Genomic DNA, 22,103 nt, shown 5'->3' with positions numbered 1-22,103 from the left:
TGTGCAAGAGCAGCCCGTACAGGAAACCCCTCCGCGCAGAATGGAAAAGCACGGAGGGCATCTCCTCGAGACGGCTCAAGTTGTGAGGCACCAAACCCCTAGGGGAGCTTTGGGGCAGGGTGCCGATAAGGAATTCCGTCCGAACGGGAGTAAGCCCGGGCGGGATCGCCCCACGCGCTTGAGCCGCCTCGATACACCTCGTGGCGCCGGGGCGCAACTTCGCCTTCACCGCCTCGATGGCATCGACCGCGAGCCGGACATCGTCCCACGACATGCGCCGCGCCAACTCCTCCGGCACCATCCAGCCCGCTCCTCCGCCATCGAGTAGGTCCCCGACTCTAGTCACCCTGCCGGGCACAGCCCTCCGCTCCGCCAGCCACCCGAACTCACGGATGCGGAGGTGCGGATTCCTGAACAGCGGCTCTCGAAGGACAGCCGCCATTCCTGACGGGGGAGAGCTCCGCCTGGAGGCGACGGAGTTCCAAACCCATAGCAGTTCCTGGTAAAAGACAGGCAGCTCCTGCAGGCTGGCACGCCTGCTGCCCACTTCCAGAAACAGGAGCTGCATGTCGTAATTGAGGCCGTGCAGCTGGCGGAAGAAATACGTCGCCAGCGCACACCATCTGGGAGGATTCTCGACGTACAGGTATCTCTGCAGCGTCCGAAGACGGAAAGTCGCAGCCTGGGTGCGAAGGCACACCAGCGCCTGACCGCCCTCCCTAAGCGGGAGACTCAGAACCGCGGCAGCGACCCAGTGTATCCTGTTGTTCCAGAAGAAGTCGACGAGCTTCTTCTGTATCTTGGCGACAAACGCAGGGGGGGGAATCAGAGTAGCCAACCGGTACCACAACATGGCGGCCACCAGTTGGTTTATGACCAACGCCCGACCCCTGTAGGACAGCACTCGGAGCAATCCTGTCCAGCGTCCTAGGCGAGCGGTGACTTTGGCCTCCAGCTCGTGCCAGTTCGCCGGCCAGGCGTCCTCGGCCGGGCTGAGGTAGACTCCCAAGTAGAGGAGGTGCGTGGTACTCCAGGCGAAGGGCCTGAACTCCTCCGGCAGAGGGTCCACCTGCCACTGACCCACCAGGAGTCCAGAACATTTCCCCCAGTTGATCCTGGCGGAGGATGCGTCCGAGTAAATCTGCTGGCATTCCCGCATCCTCCGCAAGTCAACGGGATCCGTGACCACGAGGAGCACGTCATCGGCGTAAGCCGAGAGGACCACCTCCACGCCCGGCCCTTGCAGAGCCAATCCCGCCAACCTCTTCTGCAAGAGGCGCAGGAAAGGCTCCACGCAAATGGCATATAACTGGCCGGACATGGGGCATCCCTGACGCACCCCCGTCCCGAAGCGAAGGGGCGCCGTCAAGGACCCGTTAACTTTAATCAGACACTCCGCGGCAGCGTACAGAAGTCGGATCCGGGCGACAAAATGCGTCCCGAACCCGAATGCGCGCAGAGTCCCGAAAAGATACTCGTGATCCACCCTGTCGAACGCCTTCTCCTGATCCAGGGAAAGGAAGGCGACCGACAGACCAGCCCTCTGGGAATGGTGGACCAGGTCCCGGACCAGATGGATGTTATCGTGAATGGTCCGGCCCGGGACCGTGTAGGACTGGTCGGGATGGACCATGTGGGCCAGCACGGCGCCAAGGCGAACAGACATGGCCCTGGCAAAGATTTTGTAATCCGTGCTGAGGAGGGAGACCGGGCGCCAGTTCTTGAGGAGGCGGAGATCACCCCTCTTCGGCAGCAGGACGATCACCGCCCTGCGCCACGAGAGGGGCATCTCCCCGGTCGCCAAACATTCCCCCAGGACCCGTACGTAGTCGCCCCCCAGGATGCCCCAGAACGCCCTGTGGAACTCCACGGTCAGCCCGTCCAGCCCCGGGGACTTCCCCCTAGAGAGCTGGTGGAGGGCGCCGGACAGCTCCTCCAAACTCAGAGGAGCGTCCAATTTTTCGGCGCCCTCCAGGCCGACCTTCGGCAGGTCCTCCCACAAAACTCTGCGCGCGTCCTCGCTGGACGGATCCGGAGAGAACAGAGCCCCGTAATAGGCGCGGGTCTCCGCGCGGATTCCCTCCGGATCCGAGACCGGAGATCCGTCGTCGGCCAGCAGCTCCAAAAGCTGCCTACGGACCCCCCGTCTTTTTTCCAGCGAGTAGAAGAAGGGGGAGCCGCGGTCCAGGTCCCGCAGGAACTGGATCCGCGACCTCACGTACGCGCCTCGGGACCCGACGAGCCGCAGGTCCTTCAGCGCGCCCTTCTTCTCTTCGTACGCCAGCCGCAGGGCCGGGTCCTCGGCGACTTGACCGAGACGGGACTCCAGGTCGAGCACCTCCTTCTCCAACTGCCCGACCCGGGCCTCCCGCCTCTTGGTCGACCCCTTCGCGTACTCCTGACAGAAGAGACGGATGTGAGCCTTGCCCACATCCCACCATAGCCTCAAGGAGGGGAAGCCCCCCTGCTTCCTTCTCCAGCCGGCCCAGAACCGACCGAACGAATCCCGGAACCGCGCGTCCTCCAGCAGCAGGTTGTTAAAGTGCCAGTACGCGGACGCCCCCCTGGCGCGCGGCGGCACGAGCTCCGCCCACACCAGGTGGTGGTCCGTGCACGGCACCGGCCGCACGGAAGCCGTCGGAACGCAGGAGACGTATGCCCGGGAAATGTAGAGGCGGTCGATCCTGGACGCTCCTCCCCCAGACCTCACAAAGGTGAAGGCGCTGGAGTCGGGATGGAGATTACGCCAGACGTCCACCAAGTCGAGGGACCCGACCAGGTCCCTCAACTTCCCCACCGACGCCGGGCTCGGCTGGGTACCCGTGCGGTCCCTCGCCTCGAGGGTACAATTAAAATCCCCCCCCGAGGACGACGCACTCGCCCGCGTCGATGGAGCCCAAAAGAGTGGACACTTCTTCAAAGAAGCGCGCTTGCTGCGCACCGGCCCCGGGGGCGTACACGTTCACTAGATGGAACGGCACGCCCCCCAGGCGAACGGTGACCTGGAGCAAGCGGCCCGGCACGAGCTCCTTGACCCCCAAGATCTCCGGCTGAAAATGCGGGGCCAACAAGATAGCCACCCCACTGGAAACACTGGAGAGGTGACTCATGTTGACCCCTCCTTGCCACTCCAGGAGCCACGTGGCCTCGTCTCCCGGAACGGTGTGGGTTTCTTGCAGGAAGCACACCGCATACTTCCCGTCCCGAAGGACCGAAAAGTTATTAAATCTGCGGCTAGCTTCCCTGCTGCCATTGACGTTGAGGCTGGCTATGGTTATCTTCATTTCAGAAGCACAACCAACCCCTACTTAAAACTAACGGGGGAAGGGAGGGCGGCCGCTAGTCGACCGCCACTCCCTTAGCAGCCCGGTGAGGAATGCTCGGAACCGACACAGCTCAGACGGGCTCACGCCCGCGTCCGCACCCATGGTCTTGTAGGCGACGCGGGCCGACCCGACGAGCAGCGCCAGCCCCGACCATCTGTCGAGGGCCTGCTGGGTCCTGCGGCGACCCTGGCTCGTGGCCACAAATTCCCGGAGCTCCCTGATGGGAATAAGAACGAGGGGGGTCCCGGCGAGGGGCGCGAGGTCATCCATCGCCTCGTCGGCGATGGACTCTAAGTCTTCCTCCGCCCCCACCACCGAGTCCCCGTCCTCCTCCGGGGGGTCGCCACCGGCGGCCGAACCGTCCGCCACGCAGTGCGCGTCGGGCGGCCCGGCCGCGACAGCCGGCCCCGCCTCCGCCCCGATCCCACCCCCAGGATCGGTAGCGGAGGATTCCCCCCCCGGGCTCCTTTAGGGGGGCCGGGCCAGAAGGCGGCGGCGGGCCGGAGACCCCCTCCGCCCCAGGCGCCGGAACGACCGGAGAGAGGGGAGAACACGTGTACCCGATCATCTCCAAGTCGCCCGGCGCCGGACACACAGACGGAGGGTCCCCCTCCGCCATGCCACCGGCCTCCGACCCAGCAGATGGGGTAATTTTCCCGCAAACCTCGACGAAGTCGAGCAGCACCTGGGAAAGGTCCGGGCCGCTCTGGGCGAGCTCATCATCAGAGGACTCGCCCGGCCCGGTCCCCTGGCCGCCCGACCCGTCGAGGGGCAAAGCCACCAGCAGTGGATCCATTTCCGCCGCGGCTCGTTCCGCGACCCCCCCCACGGGCAGGGTCTCGTCCCCATCCCCGGGAGGCACGAGCTGGGCAGACGCTTCTGCCTCAGCCTCCTCAGGGACAGGCGACCCCTGCCGGTCGCCCGTAATGGTGTCAGCGGTGGGGTGGGGCGCAGCGCCCGCGGCGGGCGACGACTCCCCCTGACCGGAGGGACCTTCCTCCTCCCGGTCCTCCTCCTCATCCAGGGGGTCGCGCCTTCTTTTGAGCGCGGAGGGGTAAAGGGAGGCCTCCATTTCTTCAGGGGCCTCCCCTGCTCCTTCTGGAGGAGCGAGTTCTTTGGGACCCCCGGGCCCGAGCCCGGCCGCAGGTTCTGGCATTACCGCCTCGGCGGTCGCGGCCACAGGCTCGGCCACGAGGGCCCCCCCCCTCCGCACTCCGCGATTATCGCGGCGACGCTCTCCGGCGTCAGGGGCTCCATATTGTGGGGGACGCCCTCCGCGGGGGGACCCACCCTACGGTGTTTATTCTTCCCCAGCGCCTTCTTCGCGACCGGACCTCCCTCCTCCCCCCCGCCGGAGGCCTGGATGACGACGGCCTCCGACGACGACCGCGCCCCGTTAGCTTTTGTTCGGGAGGGGGCGCGGCTAGACCCGGAGGGAGGAGCGGCGGCGGCGCCAGCCTTGGTCGCGCCGGATGCATTGGCGGCCTTGGAGGCGGGGCAGTTTTTCCGCACGTGCCCCACCTCCCTACAGGCGTGGCACCGCACGCCGTCCGTGGTCCAAAAGACGCGGTACGGGGTCCCCCCGTGGAGGACCGTGAAAGCCCCGTCCGTCTCCCCCTCCCGCGCCAGCTGGACAAAGGCCTGGCGCCGGAAGGAGAAGACATGGCGAAGGCTGCTTTCCCGGAGCCCGAGCGGGATCGGGGAAATCCCCGACCTCACCTCCCCGAGTTGACGAAGGTGGGGGAGGAGGAGCTCACCGGCGATATAGGGCGGGACGTTCGACAAGACGACCCTCTGCGCGGTGGCCTCCAGCGGGTCCACCGGCAGGAAAGTCCCGCCCACGGTGAGCCCCTGGGCGATGGCCAGGGCCACCGCCCGCTCGGACTCCAGGAAGAAGACAGCCTTCCCGTACATTTTTGAGGCGGCGACTATGGCCGGAGGGCCGACAACCCCGGCCATAGCCTTCACGCACGCCTCAATAGTCATGTCGGGGTGGGTGTAGCTCTTCACCCCGAGCTTGATGGTCATCAGCCGGAACGGCGCCGGGGCGGCGGCAGCAGCGGGAGCAGCCGAGGCTTTGGCCGCCGCCGCCGCATAGGTCATCGCCGGCCCCGTCACCGCCGAAGAAGTACTGGCCATCATGGGGTGGTTCTTAAAAAAAAGAGCTACACACACCCCAACTTTGTCACAGGCCTGGAGGTTTTTAATGGCCTCGGAAAAAAAGAGTCCTGAGCAGAGGGAGTGTAAATGTACTGGGCCACCTCTCCCCTTGATGGAATAAATTGGGAGGGGGCCCTTCCTTCCCTCTGCTCAATTGGTCAAAATAAATGAGAAGGGAGGTGCCTTTTGGAGAGGCAGAGAGAGGACAAAGAGAGAGAGAGAGAGGGGAGGTGGGAAGGAGGGGAGGGGCCGCAAAGGCAGGGTCCCCGCTCAAGGATGGTAGACGGTGGGTGGGCGTCGGCAGGGGGTGCACTCCCCGATGGAAAAATAGATAAAGTCTCTGCGGATGGTCTTCAGGCAGGGGGAGAAGACGTCTTCGCCTGGGAAGCTGGAGAAAAAGCCCAGGCTCCACCCCACACCAGGTCTTCGCGATGAAGGCTTCGCCTGGGCAGCTCCAGCTAACCCAGGCCAGGCAATGGAAGGGGCTTTTGACACCCCTTGGTCTTCCGGCCCGGTCTTCTTTCCTCCCCCTACCCACAATACAAAGTCTTTGGGGAATGCACCGAATGACACCCCCCTGCAGAAGTTCAAATGGAAAAGAAGTTGCTCCTACCCTCCTTCCAAGTAGTGGGTGTTGAAGGCCGCTCCTCTCCCCTCTCTCCCTCTCCTGGAATGGAGGCCAATTTGGGGAGGCAGTGATGGAAAAGCCTCTCTTGTAAATGCTGGCCTCCTTGTTCCCTCTCCTCCTCTCCCTCCAGGCACCTCGGTAGATGAAGTTAGTAGATGATGGTTGATGGTGGTGGTGGCCTGGGGTCTCTCCTTCCCCTCCACTCCCAGGTCAAGGCGACCACCACTTTCCACACAGCAGCTGCTGCAGCACAACCTGCTCCACAGACAGCAAAGTCCAGAATGAGTGTGAGGGTGCCAGTCAGTTCCTTCTTGTCACCTCTAGATGGCACCGTCACTTGTTGGTTCCTTTGTTAATGTTTCTCGTTTTCTTTGTTAATTGCTCCTTGCTTTCTGTGTTAAGTCTTAACGGCCTGTTAGCTGTTCATGGGTTTCACCTGGTGTCTTGGTATATAAGTTTTGTTGTTGTTTCACTCTTTTTTCAGTCCTCACTAGGGTGAACCAGGGAGTTAGTCTTGACAATGTTCTTTGTCTTGACTAGGTGCTCTGTGTGACTAGCCTTTCCTCTATGGCAGCTTGCCTTCACAAGCTGGCTGCCATAGTTCTCTTGAGCTATGTATCTAAGTCTGTGTTCTAGTTCTCTCGAGCTATGTACCTAAGTCTGTGTTCTAGTTCTCTCGAGCTATGTACCTAAGTTTGTGTTCTAGTTCTCTTGAGCTATGTATCTAAGTCTGTGTTTTTGTCTCTGGATTTAAGATGTATTTAAGTCGGTTGTTCTGTTAAGTTGCTTGTCTTGGTAAGGTGCTGTTTGGACTAGCGTGTTGCTATGTGGGAGCCGTTGGGATCTTGTCTTGAGCTTTGCATTGATAAGCCGATTACCCCTGGGGTAGCTTGTCTGGAGTTTAGCCTCGGCAAGCCGGTTGCCCCTTGTGGTAGCTTGTCGCAAGCTCAGTATAGACAAGTGGGCTTCCTCATGGAAGCTGTCCTGAGTTCCTATCTTGACTAGCTGTCTTGTAACTTGTCTCTAGTTCTTATGTTCCTGTCTCTAGTTCTCTTGTCTCTAGTTCTTATGTATATTGCTGTGTCCCTTGTGTTAATCTGGTTATGTGTGAATCTAGTAAAGTTCAAACAAAGTACTGTATATGTGTCTCTTGTCTGGTTTCTGCACTTGGGTCCAGATCCTACCTTGCCCGGAGAGCACGGCCTCGTATTTATACGGCCCCGTGGCTCCCCAACCCTGACAACAGGGAGGAGGTCCAGCATCTCGTGAAGTGGTGCGCCGACAACAACCTGGCCCTTAACACCAAGAAAACAAAGGAAATAATCGTGGACTTCAGGAAGTCCAAAGGCGGAAGTCACACCCCCATCCACATCAATGGGGCGGAGGTGGAAAGGGTGGCCAGCTTTACGTTCCTCGGACCCACATCACGGAAGACCTCTCCTGGTCCCTCAACACCTCCTCTCTGGTGAAGAAGGCCCAGCAGCGCCTATATTTCTTGAGGAGGCTGAAGGGATGTAATCTGTCACCCCCGCTCCCCTCTAACTTCTACCGCTGCACTATAGAGAGCATCCTGACAAACTGTATCACGGTATGGTACGGCAGCTGTAGCTCCCATGACCGGAAAGCCCTGCAGCGGGTAGTCAAAACTGCCCAATGCATTACCGGCACCCGGCTACCGACCATAGAACATATATATCAGAAACGCTGCCTACGGAGGGCACGGTCCATCATCAAAGACCCTACCCACCCCAGCCACAGTCTGTTCGCCCTCCTACCATCTGGAAGACGCTACAGATGCATTCGCACCCGTACGACCAGATTTAGGAACAGCTTCTTTCCCAGGGCTGTCATCCTACTGAACTCCACAAATAAACACTAAAGCCTGCACATCTGCCGATGCACTTTATTATGGTCGTATTTATGCTAATATATATTTACAAATGTATGTTGAAATGTTTAAGTGTCCTAATCCAAATTGTACACTCGGGAGCCGCAAGCCTACATTTCGTTGTACTGCACTTGTGCACTAACAATGACAATAAAAGTTGATTTGATTTGATTTGATTTGAGAGGAAGAAGGTGGTGCAGTGTAAAAGGGGTGGGGGTGGGGTTGGAAGAACGTGATCCACCTCTAAAGTGGGGGAGGACGTGATTGGTCTTCCCATCTGGATCACGTTCTTGGTCTCATTCCCCCCCCCACTTTAGACCTGGATCACCGTTGTTCCCCCATCCCCACTGTTCTCTCCGTGGTCTTTCTCCCCCGGCCCCATGAGCTCCTGACCTTCTCTCCTCTCGAGCTCCTGACCTTCTCCCCCTCCTCTCACTCCGAGCTGCTCTCCTCTCCCCCACTCCGATACCCTGTCCTCTGCCCCCCTTCTGATTCTAGTCCTCTCCCCCACTCCTATACCCTGTCCTCTGCCCCCCACCCCCTCCAATCCCCTGTCTTTCTCCACAGGGAGGAAACGTAGCTGAGGCCACAGGCCACAGGCCACAGCCCTGCGACTAGGCACATGCGGGATTGGAACCTCCGGTGCACATGCGCAGCCGTAACGTTGGGTGCGCATGCACGGCTCCGGTGGGGGTGGGGCGGTGATTAGGCTCCGCCCCCATACAGTGCGCAAGCGCAGAATGACTCTAATTTGTTCTTACAAATAATCACTCTGACCAAATAGTGGGAAGGAAATAGAGGAGCAGATTTGCAGGGAAGTTACCGAGAGCTGCATCAACTATAGAGTAGTGATAATGGGAGACTTTAACTACCCCGATATTGAATGGGGTAGTGATTGTGTTAAGGGCAGAGAAGGGGAAGAATTTCTGAAGTGTGTTCAGGAGAATTTTCTTGATCAGTATGTTTCCTGCCCAACGAGGAAGGAGGCATTGCTGGATTTAGTCCTGGGGAATGAAGTGAGTCAAGTGGAGAATGTCACAGTGGGGGGAGCATCTCGGGAATAGTGATCATAGTATCATAAGGTTTAGGTTAGTTATGGAGAAGAACAAGGTGTAATCTAGAATAAATCTTAACTGGAGGAGGGCTAATTTCAGCAAATTGAGGAGGGATCTGGCCGAGGTAAATTGGAGTCAAAGAGTGGCAGGCAGAAATATAATGGAGCAATGGGCGGCCTTTAAAGAGGAGATGGTTCATAAGGAAACTGTCTATTTCTGTTATAAGAACATAAGAAATAGGAGCAGGAGTAGGCCAATCGGCCCCTCGAGCCTGCTCCGCCATTCAATAAGATCATGGCTGATCTGATCCTAACCGCCAATCCACTATCACAGAACCATCTCCTGAATCTAACAGAATTAGACACACGAAATAGGAGCAGGATCGGGCTACACGGCCCCTGGGCCCGCTCCGCTACCCACAGGGCCATGACCGATCCGAACCTAGACTCATGTCCAAATTCCTGCCCGCTCCCCGTAACCCTTAATTCCCTTTACTTCTAGTACAGTCTAGTTACATTCCCAAAAGGGGGAAAGGGAGGGAAACCAAAGACAGACCTCCCTGGATAACGAAGGAGTTAGAAAGTAGGATGAAGCAGAAAAAGGGGGCATATGACAGATGTCAGCTTGATAACACAAAGGAGAATCAGGCAGAATCTAAAAAGTACATAGGAGAAGTGAAAAAGGAAATAAGAGGGGCAAAGAGACAGTACGATATAGATTGGCGGCTAACATAAAGAGGAATCCAAAGGTCTTCTGTAGGCATATTAACAGTAAAAGGGTCGTCAGAGGAGCAGTGGAGCCAATTAGGGACCAAAATGGAGATCTATTAGTGGAGGCAGAAGGCATGGCTGAGATACTAAATGAGTACTTTGTATTGGTGTTTACCAAGGAAGAGGACTTTGCCAAATCTACAGTAAACGAGGAGGTTGTCTAGATACTGGATGAGATAAAAATCGATAAAGAGGATGTAGTAGAAAGGCTGGCAGTAATTAAAGTGGATGAGTCACCCGGTCCGAATCCTAGATTGCTGAGGGAAGTAATGGTAGAAATTGAGGAGGTGCTGGCCACAATCTTCCAATCCCCCTTGGATGCAGGAGTGATGACAGAGGACTGGAGGATTGTAAATGTTACACCCTCGTTGAAAAAAGGGGAGAAAGAAAGACTTGCATTTATATAGCGCCTTTCACAACCACCGGACGTCTGAAAGCGCTTTACAGCCAATGAAGTACTTTTTGGCGTGTAGTCACTGTTGTGATGTGGGAAACGCGGCAGCCAATTTGCGCACAACAAGCTCCCACAAACAGCAATGTGATAATGACCAGATAATCTGTTTTTTTTTGTTATGTTGGTTGAGGGATAAATATTGGCCCCAGGACACCGGGTGAACCCCCCTGCTCTTCTTCAAAATAATCGCCATGGGATCTTTTACATCCACCTGAGAGAGCAGACGGGGCCTCGGTTTAACGTCTCATCCGAAAGACGGCACCTCCGACAGTGCAGTACTCCCTCAGCACTGCACCGGGAGCGTCAGCCTAGCTTTATGTGCTCAAGTTCCATGGAGTGGGGACTGTGAACCCACAACCTTCTGACTCAGAGGCGAGAGTGTGCTACCCACTGAGCCACAGCAGACACAGCTGACACTGAGAAGGATAAACCTGGTAATTACAGGCCAGGCAGTTTAATGTCGGTGATGGGGAAGCTTTTAGAAACAATAATCCAGGAGAAAATGAACAGACACTGGACAAGCATGGGCTAATAAAAGAGAGCAAGCACAGATTTGATAAGGGCAAATCATATTGGACTAACTTGATTGAGTTTTTTGATGAGGTAACAGAGAGGGTAAATGCAGTTGATGTTGTGTATATGGACTTTCAAAAGGCATTTGATCAAGTATCACATAATAGGCTTGTTAGCAAAATTGAAGCCCATGGGATAAAAGGAGCAGTAGCAGCATGGATACAACATTGGCTAAGAGATAGAAAACAGAGATTTGTGGTGAATGGCTGTTTTTCGGACTGGAGGCAGGTATACAGTGGAGATCCCCAAAGCTTAATACTGGGACCACTGCTGTTTTTGGTATACATTAATGACTTGGACTTGGGGGTACAGGGCACAATTTTGAAATGTGCAGATGACACGAAACTTGGAAGTGCAGTAAACAGTGAGGAAGATAGTAATAGAGTTCAAGAGGACATAGACAGGCTGGTGGATAGGCGGACACGTGGCAGATGAAATTCAACACAGAAAAGTGTGAGGTAATACATTAGGAAGAATGAGGAGAGACAATACAACAACAATAACAACAAGTTGCATTTATATAGTGCCTTTAACATAGCAAAACAAGCTAAATGGTACAATTTTAAAGGGGGTGCAAGTGGGTGTTTGTGCACAAATCTCTGACGGTGGCAGGACAGGTTAACAAAGCAGTTAATAAAGCATACGGGATCCTGGGCTTTATCAATAGAGGCAGAATACAAAAGCCAGGAGGTTATGCTAAACCAATATAACACACTCGTTCGACCTCAGCTGGAGTATTGGGTCCCATTCTGGGCAGCACAATTTAGGAAGGACATGAAGGCTTTGGAGAGGGTACAGAAGAGATGTACTAGAATGGTTCCAGGGATGAGGGATTATCGTTACGTGGATAGACTGGAGAAGTTCTGGGGTTGCCCTCCCTGGGGCAGAGAAGGAGATTTGATAGAGGTGTTTAAAATCATGAATGATTTAGACAGTGTAAGCAAAGAGGAACTGTTTCCACTGGCTGAAGGGTCGATAACCAGAGGGCACGGATTTAAGGTAATTGGCAAAAGAACCGGGGTTGACGGGGAGGAAAAACTTTTTAATGCAACGAGTGGTTAGGATTTGGAATGCACTGCCTGATAGGGCGGTGGATACAGATTCAATAGTAGCCTTCAAAAGGGAATTAGATAAATACTTGAAGGAGAAAATATTGCTGGGATATGGGGAAAGAGCTGGGAGTGGGACTGACTGGATTGCTCTTCGAAAGAGCCGGCACAGACTTGATGGGCCGAATGTCCTCCCTCTGTGCTGCACTATTCTATGATTCAATGATTCTTTAGTGACACCCATTAGTAGAACATTAATAACTACATAAATTTTTACCATATTTGGAGACCTTTGTGTCCAATGTCAACTGGGCAATTGAACATTTGTCATGTGACTGGACAAAACTCTTCCTAAACGTTAATGAAGCAGAGATGTGTTTCTGTAGTGTTGAGAATGGGACAAACAGCAAAGTAAAGCGTTAACTGACTGAACTTACCCAGTGGTGACGGCAGGTGGGATATTGAACGGTCCATGGGAAACTAACTGATTGTTGTTATTCGCTCCAAATCGAAAGACGGTGTTATTGGCTGAACAACCAAAATTAAAATTTGGAACCAAATTACCAGAAAATGGAAAACCAGGCCCTGCAATGAGATTAAGAACAAATGTTTATTCCAGAAAATGCCATTATGCAAAACACTCCTATTAGGCTATTTGATAATCAAATTCATTTTCAACACATAATTCAAACATTTTTCAATATTTTAAACTGATTAGATGACATATTTGAGCATTTAATAAACAGAAAAGTTACGTGTCTATTGTTAATGATGATATCATAATGAACGAAAGGACTTGCATTTATACAGCGCCTTTCATGACCTTAGCACTGTGGCAGTACCTTCACCACACGGACTGCAGTGGTTCAAGAAGGCAACTCACCACCACCTTCTCAAGGGGCAATTAGGGATGGGCAATAAATGCCAGCCTTGCCAGCGATGCCCACATCCCATGAATGAATAAGAAAAGGACTTCCCAAAGCGCTTTACAGCCAATGAACTACTTTTAAAGTCTAGGCACTATTGTAGTGTAGGAAGCGCGGCAGCTAATTTGTGCACAGCAAGGTCCCACAAACAGCAATGTGATAATGACCAGATCATCTGTGTTAGGTGGTGGTAACCATGCATAATCCTTCTGTGGTGAACTGTGTTAAATTTCATTAAATTTAAGCCTCTGACCTTGGCTATTCTTTTAAGTGTGCCTGAGATTTTTCTGACCTCACACCAAAGTTAAGACAGTGAATTGGAAGAATCCCCACAGAAATTCAACTCCAAAGGCTTTAAGAAAAGCTACTTGCCAGAAAATTATCAAACTTTTAACAGCACAGTTCATGCCAGTAAGTGGCAATGATGAAGGATTCCCAGTGATGCCAGTGTTAGCCACTCCAGTGTTAAATGGGGGATTAGTCAAAGCTGAGCTTCCCTGTCCAAAGGCAGAAGGGAAGCTGGCAGAGGATCCAAACATTCCAGAACGAATGTTGCTGTTGCTTGTTTCGGTAGAGCGCCCAAGGAGAAAAGGCGGCATCTGAAATGGTGCTCTGGAGACTGCTGCTGTGGCCATGCCTGACCTGGTTGGTGCAGGGACATTAAACGTAAATAGTACAGGTACTGCAGTGCTGCTTGTCGTGTAGACAGGAGGCGGGCCAAAAACATACGGGAAAGATATTGAGGCCGATGAATCTTGGATTCTGCAGGGTTAATTTGCTGCAGGTTCACCTGCACAGAGATGGGGAAATTCTTATTATTTCAATAAACTTCTAAATTACTCATGGTCAGAAAATAATTATTATCAGAGCTGAGGTTACATAACAGCTTTGCATGGTTTGACAAGAGTTACAAAATAGGAGAAGGTGAAGTTACGAATTTAGGTTCTAATTGAATGATCCGCTTCAAAGGTAACCTCAGTTCCCATCTGACGAGTGACATCATACACTACTTATTTTCTCCTTTTGCAGGTTGCATGCAACAATTATAGTTTGTATCAAACTGAGATTTTGATTTGATTCTCATTTGTGCCACAAGAGTTACTGAAGGGATAATTACTAGTCCTAGCCCTTTTCGGGCTACCCCAGATCAGACGTATTCCCCAGACGTTCACCTTCAACTAAAGTTATAGATAGCGGAATTCTATAAGACGCTTAATTGGGTCTAAAGGTTCACACTATCTCTCCCTAAAGGAAAGGAACGACGTAAAGATGTTACCGTCCTCCAGGAAGCACTTTTAATAAGTTTAACTGGACTGTAACCTTCCGGATATTATGAGGGTCCGGAAAACACCCCCAGAATTCTGCAACTCCTTACAAAAGAGTGTACAGAAATTGAGTTTGTGAGTTTGATACAGAAATACTACTTGAGACAATTCTAAAAATATACAGATTTATTTAAGAGCCGACATACAATTAACAGCTGTTGAGTCAATCGCAACTTTAACAGTTCAAAATACAAATAGCTTACATTTCTTATTCTCAGAGATCCTTATTCTCAAATCTTAACTTCGTACATTTTTATATTTCTTATTCTTAATCCAGAATAACCACCAAAATCAAATAAAAGTACCTTTTTGATCCCCGAGACTCAAAGAATTAAAACCTTACACAGCGTGCCTCTGAAGTTGAGAATTGCTTGCCCTTTCCAGCGACTTCTGACTTTCCATCTGAAAAGCTCTATTTTTATACCTTTTTTTAGTGCTTTATCCTTTGAAGTTTTCTGCTGATGTAAGCTAATTATCTCTAGTCATCTTCTGTTGAATTATTTTCTATCCTTACTGTCAATTTAACTGTTAGCTTGCAGACTTCTGTCTGTTGTATAGGTGTTTCAAAAACTTATCATAAAATGGCTATTACAGATTTATCTCTTTGATGTCATTCTTACGAAGTATTTTAATTCAACTCTTAATATTGGCTTAACTGGTTATAATCAGATGTTGTGTCTCCTAACTATTCCATTTTCAATACAAACATAATGTGATTGCTTGGTGTCATCTTTTGAAGTCATATTTTCAAAGTGTTCTGTTGGTATCTTTTACAATATGTAAATCAAAACCACTTCAACCAGGGTGTTCCATGCATTTCTTAGCTACTTCAATTGGTTGCATATATAATCATGTTTCCTGTTTCATTTTAAGTTACTTTTACAAAGGCACATGGTTTTTTAATATTCTGTGTTCCTGTTCAAAGTGTTAGCTTTTAACACTTTACTTGGGCATTGCTATTGTGTTGGTTCCAATGTTCAGACATAGAGGAACCTCCAGTCTGCTGTTTCAATAGGGCCATTGTCTCAGTATTAACAATCAATTCCTATTTCAAAAGCTTGTGTGGTGTTTACAACTTTTGTGTTAACAGTTCATCTTATCTCAAAAGCCTGTGTTCTATTTGCAGCCTGTGTCGTCGAGGCTTTCCAGACTTTTAAACCCAGTTTTCATGTTTTAATAAAGTCAGAATTCTGTTCATAGGATGGTGTATCTCTTGGAATATGGCTATTTCCTTTATATTTCATCCTTGTTTTAAAGGATACCCATTCCTTTTTTGATCTGCTGAGCCACCACCAAGTTAGATACACAACAGATTTCACCTCAGAAAGAGCAGCAAAGTCTTCAACACTTAAATTAATGGATGGAAATTCTTGACATGTGTTTTCGGTGCTCTAAAGATGAAACTACCTGTTTTTTTAACCTGCAAGATGTACACATTTCCAATCTGTTGTTGTTTGATGTGCCGCATGTAAGAAACTTTCATTTACATTTCCATTCTTATTTCTGCCAATTTTCATCTCTCCTCCTCTCCTGACAGCACTGACTCCTCATTACGTTATAGTTCCACGAATGCCCTCCAACACCTCACTCAATTGACTATTGTTCAGTTGTGAGACCAGGCAGTGAGGACCAGCAGGGGTTTATTGACTCGGGAGGACAGTGAATGGGGGTAAGCCCAGGGCAGGGAAGGCCCCAAGGTTTCCCTGTGGAGCTAGGATTAATATGTTGCAAGATGAGTGTCACAAACCCCCTAGAACCACTGGGGAGGTGATGTATCAGCACGGTGAGGGAGTCTGTAGACGGACGAGCACTCCTGCTCCACAAGGAAACCACAACCGAATATAACAAAAGGAAACTTACTTCCTGGGCCTCTTCTCACCCCAAACCCTCTTTGCTGCCAGGTTTATTTGGAGGCTTTGGTAATAGTTGAGACACATGTTACTGTGAGTTAAAATCCTGTCAGTGTCCAATTTGCATCATAGGACCCCAACCGTTGCATTTTTATGAGGCCCTTGCCTGCCAGTCGTGAGCGCCCCCAGCGTCTCCCGAACTCAGGAGTTAAACTGGTGGCGGGAGGGGCGGGGACGGCACGCGGGGGTAAACAGGGAGGCAAGTACTCTGCCCCCATTTAAACTCCCGCATGCCCTGTTTTTTGTTGTTGGGTATGGTGGGGGGCGTGGGTGGGGTGTTAAAATTGGGAGTTTATAGTAGCAAATGTTGAGAGCACTGTTGTTCAGCATTTATAACATACAAGCCAAAAACTGTTACCATAGCTCCTCCTCTTTCACTCTTTCTCCAGTAGGCCAACAATAGTAAGAGGGGGAGAAATTCAGTTGGCTGCACCACCCGTTAGCGCCTTAAGAGGGCGCTAAGTGGGTTGCAAGCCAACTGGCGCCCGGGCGCAGCACTGTCCACGCCTCCTGCTAAATTCCGCGGGACGCTAGTGGTGGCGCTAACCGTTAGCGCTGCACTGCTACCGATGACGTCATCAGTGTGCGCAGCGCCCCCTGATGCCCCGGCCGCGATATTTGGAAGCGCCCCCTGATTTACCGCCGGACGCTATATCCGACCGGTTCAGGGGGGCCTACATGCGGCCGGGGAGGCGCAAATTAAAGGAGAGGTGCGGGGCGGACATTTTTGTTGTTGGCCGCCTGCCGGCACCTGCCTGCGCTCCCATCCCCAGCCTCCTGAACCCCCCCCCCCCGCAGAGTGCTGGCTGCGTTCCAAGAGCCCAGCACTTCTCCTCGGTGCTGGGCTCTTTTGCCTCCACTCGTGATCCTCAGGGGCCCAGCTGGGCCCCAGATCGCGCTGCACAAGGCCACTGCCCTTTAAGAAGGGGAGGAAGGCCTGCAATACCGCAGCACAACGTGCCGCAGCATGTGGCGCTGCGGCACATTGCGCCATGATATTCAGTCGCAGCGCCCCAAGAGGGATGCGGGGCACCTCCAGTAGCGCCGTGCTTCCCTTTGGGGCGCTGCCACTCAATTTCTGGCGGGCAGCCACGAATGCTTCTGGGGTGCTACTTTTAGCACCCTGGCGAGGCTGGCGCCCCAAACGGGGCTATACTCAATTCCTCCCCCATAGAGTCATGGGGGAGAAATTCAGTATCGCCCCATTTGGGGTGCAATTATCGGCTGGGCGCAAAGTTTAGTGCCTGCCGCTAATTATCGCCTCCGACTACAAACTTGGCTTTTATCACCCCTGGAGGTGATTGGAGCGCTAAATCAGGCGCTTCACACCTGTCTTAAGGCGCAAAGGCCGAGGAGCGAGGCGCTACCTCAGAGCGCTGGCGAAGCTCAGGTGATGTCAGTCAGCAATGGAACACAGACACACTGGCGCTGGCCAGTTCTTAAAGGGGAGGGTCAATCTTGCTCTCCATCCACACCCTGCTCATTGCAGCCTTGAATCTCGGCCTGGAGAGACCTGTACATCAAATCTGCTGGAAAGAACAATGGAGAGACCCAGGGAAAGAGCTCAGAGTGCAGCCCCCACAGGCTCTTCTAAATCGATACAAGGAAGGGCAAATCAAAATGAACCTGCAAAGTGCTGCTCAGTGCTCAAAATTCCTTCACACAGCATTGAATCTTTTCAGAAGTCTCTCTCTCTCTCTCTCAGAATGCGTGGTGCAAAAATGTCACTGACAAAAAAAGGCAGGAAGTGGTCGCATTTAAATAGCGCTCCCCCAGTCCCTTTCTGACTGCAAAACGCTCCCCACAACCTGTCGTTGCTAGCGGCAGGTGGTAAGGCAGGGGGCGCCACTCAATATCCGGTCCGGGGCGCTACCAGGGCATTGCGCACTCGACTGACGTCACGATCTGCCGGCGCAGGAGATCGTGGCGGTAGTATTTAGTGCCGCCGCAAAATGTCTAGTTAATTCCTCGAGCGGTGCAAACATCGCCGCGCCCGGGCGCTAGTTGCTTTGCGCCCCATTAGCACCCTCTTAAGGCACTAACGGGAGGCGCAAACCAACTGAATTTTTCCCCCTGAGTGTCTCCGCTTCCACCACTTCCGTTGGCAGCGAGTTCCAGGTCATCACCACTCGCTGCGTAAAAAGTTTTTCCTCACGTCCCCACTGTATTTCTTGCCCAAAACCTTAAATCTGTGTCCCCTAGTCTTTCTAACATCAACTAGTGGGAACAGCCTCTCCCCGTCTAGCCTATCGAAACCCGTCATAATCTTGTACACCTCTGTCAAATCACCCCTCAACCTCCTTTGCTCTAATGAAAACAAACCCAGTTTCTCCAACCTGTCCTTGTAGCTAAGATCCCCCATCCCCAGAACAATTCTGGTAAATCTCCTCTGCACCCTCTCAAGGGCCTTCACATCCTTCCTAAAGTGTGGTGACCAGAACTGGACACAATACTCCCGTTGTGGCCTAACAAGCAATTTATAAAGGTTCAACATAACTTCTCTACTTTTGTACTCAATACCTCTATTTATGAAACCCAAGATGCCATATGCTTTGCTAACCACTCTCTCAATATGTCCTGCCACCTTCAGGGACCTATGCACATTAACTCCCAGGTCCTTCTGTCCCTGCACACTCTTTAAAACTGTGCCATTAAGTGTATATTGCCTCTCCCTGTTCCTTCTGCCAAAATGCATCACCTCACACTTCTCTGTATTAAATTCCATCTGCCACTTGTCTGCCCATTCTGCTAGCCTTTCTATGTTCTGTTGCAGTCGATTGGTATCATCATCACTGTTTGCCACACCCCCAAGTTTGGTGTCATCGGCAAATTTAGAAATTCTACTCTGTATTCCAATATCCAGATCATTTATATATATCAAAAAAAGCAGTGGCCCCAGCACTGACCCTTGGGGAACACCACTGTCTACCATCCTCCAGTCTGAAAAACAGCCATTTACCACAACTCGCTGTTTTCTGTCCTTAAGCCAATTCCTTATCCAAGCTGCCACTGACCCACCTATTCCATGAGCCTCAATTTTGTTAACCAGCTTTCTATGAGGTACTTTGTCAAACATCTTCCGAAAGTCCTGTAAGGGGAACTGCTGAATTGCTATTTAATAGAGAACTCTTACAAGAACTAAGAAAATTAGTTATTAATCATCACTATCAATTGAAATAAAGCTGAGCCATGAAACAGAATTTCACACACCTGGAACGAGGGAATCTCTATCCTCTCGGACACTTCTCCTTCGCTTCCCCTTTCCTGAGGGGACACCCTGTTGTGTTGGCTTTGCAGGAGATGATGTAGCACCAGCCAATTGTTCATCAGGCCCAGTTCCGGTGGACACAGATGACAACCTGTAAACAGTAGAGTTTATTTCAGCAGGTGAGAGAATGGTCGCACACTCTGTGCCAGTTGGAAGAAGTTCCATTGTCGTTCTGTCTTCTGTACGAATGCTTGAAGTGCCGGCTGAAGAGTCCATTTGTGGGACAGAGCAGGTTACATCAGTCGTGTGTGAAGCGGAGGAGGTCGCCAAGGACGTAGGCATCTCTGCTACATTGGTAAGCTGAGGCATTGCTTCTGCACCGTTATCCACCCCGCACATGTTGGTGCTTTTTTCTGTAAATAAGAAGTCACGGATTCAGTAGGTTTTCTCAGAAATCTGACCATGATTTCCGCACTCTAAACCACCAATGTAAGGCTATCACTATTTTAGCAATTCAGCTATGTTCAGATTTCCAATTCCTTACACAAAAGTTTGGCTTTCAATGAGATTGGTCCTGATTTAAGAGCTGGATTCCATTATCCATCAACATTCACTCCTCGGTCAAACACTGCACATTATAGAAGTTACAACAGACACTCGACCTTTCAAAGTGTACTTCTAACAGCACTTGAATGCTGTGTCAGTGAGGATCCACCCTTACGCCATGGCAGAATTGTGCATTAAAAATGTAGATCCACAGACTTTGTGTAAGATTATGTTGCAAAGTGTGACAAAGATGCATCTGTGTGGCTCCAAGTGATGTCTGAATTAATTCTGTAAAATTAACTATTCTGATTTTGGATGAAGTGCATGAACTTTGCCACTAACATTCTTAGCCGATGAAACAATGTGTAACTTTGATACTTTATTTAGAGGATACACCAAGTAAATATCTATCTCATCCAAGCAGACAAATCAGTAAGCAACTTCTTTCAGCACAATACTTGATATGACTAAGAAAGTACTTCAGCACCAGCCAGACCACTCCCTGTAGACTATTCAAACTTTAGCCAAGTATCGGAAACCTCCAAAAACACGTACAATTGCACTAGCAGCCAGAAGAAACAACCCAGCAACTAACCTGTAAGTACTTCATGACCCCTTTAAATAGCGCTGGTGGTGGGGTTGTTCTTTCCAGTTAACATTGGGTTCAGCCGTGCGCGGTTAAGACAGGGCGTTGGCTGGAGTGGGGAGTTGGAAAATGGCAGCGGTGGTTTCAAATCAGCGTTGCACACTGATCTGTGTCATCGCTTCGCTGCTCCGCATGTGTCCGGCGGTCGTTAGGCGCGCGCGCGCACAAACCCCTTTACCAAGGTGGCGTCCTGAGCACTTCCTGTCGGACGTGTGCCCGCGCATCCTGGACCCCATTTTCAAGTCTTATATAGCCACATTGCTCCTAAAAAACGGGCAGGACACGGCCCAATTTAGACGCTATCATTTATACATTAAAGTAGAAGGTCACGCCTATTAACTCCACCATCTTGAGGAAGCTATTTGTATCTACGGAACAAGAAATTCTTGGTAACAACGTTTACCATTTGGCTGGATCCCTTTACAGCTTGTGCCTATGCTCACATCAGCTGCTGGGATCCACTGTCTTTGCAGTCCGACTCCATATTTCAGTGTTTCGCAGCCCCTACATCTCACCGCCGGAGCTTTATTTGATATCAAACATGTATCGCAAGTCCATATCTCAGATGAATTCAGAGGTTTTTTCTCATCACAGTTATTGGATCCTCTGGTTAAACTGATCCCGGGCGCGCTGACTAGCCTTTTACTGAAGTGAGAATAAAACAAAGTCCTTGGGTTTGCCTTTGAGTTAGTCTTCGTCCGTGTTGCAAAGAGCTTCTTTTTTTTGACCTGGATCACTCTAAATGGGGAAATGGTATATCTGTTCTTTTGGTTCACACGGTTGTTGTTGTTGGAATTCTGGCAACTTTGCGACAACTTGGGTGGTTAAAAAAAACACGAAGACTGATGGGTTTTGAAACATCCTCTATTCAATGTTAGAAGAATGATTTACACACAGATATTAATAGGTTTAGAATGTGGTCACTGTCAAGGCACAAGTATATACCTTCCCCCCCCTCCCGCCCACTGCACCCAAAGTCAGGGGGAGTAGATGATTATAGGTCCAGCAGGTCCAAGTGTCCGGGTGTGAACCACACTAAACTTTTAAAAGCTGGTGGAAAAGTCAAGCAAAATGGGGACTCCAGAGACACCATGTTAGTCTCAGTATAAATCCAAAAACTCAACAAGACTCTTCTCAACTCTAAAATGAGTTCAGGGACATGAAAACAAAAAAGTACCTAACTTTAAAATTAAGATAATGGCCCTGATATTTCAGGGCAGATGGGGAGGAAGCGGAGGAGGCTGAAAACGGCCAAAGGACCCGGAAAGGCCTGGGGTCGCGGAGGTCCTACCGAATTTATAGAATCATAGAATGATACAGCACGGAAGGGGTCCATTCGGCCTCTTTGAATGAGCGATCCAATTAATCCCACTCCCCTGGTGACATGAATCAGTCATTCATGAAAGAAAGACTTATGAAATAATACTGAGCGGCCTACGGGTGGCGCTGTCCAGGGAGAGTATAAATACTCGGGCACGGGCCCAGTTTGCGCAGGACATTCTTAACAGGAACTAGACCTCCATGTTGTAAAACAGTTGATTAAAGCTTTGTTTAATGCTTAGACCAAGTGCCTAGTAGTTTTCTTACATCACCTGCTTTTTCCCCATAGCCCCGTAAATGTTTCCCTTCAAGTATTTAT

At 51.2% G+C, this 22,103-nt stretch overlaps 1 protein-coding gene across 3 annotated transcripts in view; it reads right to left on the bottom strand.

Annotated features, from left to right (window-relative positions):
- LOC147112260 (uncharacterized) overlaps positions 1-21,384 on the bottom strand; it is a 33,600-nt gene extending 12,216 nt beyond the window's left edge. Inside the window, exons 1-4 of one of the 3 annotated variants that reach the window (XM_085996368.1) lie at positions 20,414-21,384; positions 19,275-19,685; positions 13,218-13,619; positions 12,341-12,488 (exon numbers count right to left, since the gene is read on the bottom strand). In XM_085996368.1, coding sequence (XP_085852494.1) covers positions 12,341-12,488; positions 13,218-13,464 — 395 coding nt within the window. In that variant the 5' untranslated portion in view covers positions 13,465-13,619; positions 19,275-19,685; positions 20,414-21,384. Of the gene's footprint in view, positions 1-12,340; positions 12,489-13,217; positions 13,620-19,274; positions 19,686-20,305; positions 20,382-20,413 lie in introns of those variants that run through there. The other 2 variants (XM_085996366.1, XM_085996367.1) reach the window with 2 other exon arrangements.
- Between the last annotated feature and the right edge of the window lie 719 nt (positions 21,385-22,103).

This window comes from Somniosus microcephalus, chromosome 9 (genome assembly GCF_052327205.1).
Source record: "Somniosus microcephalus isolate GS21.2 chromosome 9, FLI_Smic_1.0, whole genome shotgun sequence".
In the NCBI taxonomy this organism is placed as follows: domain Eukaryota; kingdom Metazoa; phylum Chordata; class Chondrichthyes; order Squaliformes; family Somniosidae; genus Somniosus; species Somniosus microcephalus.
Note: the sequence above shows the minus strand (reverse complement) of the source record. Positions and strands in the feature narration are given on the sequence as shown.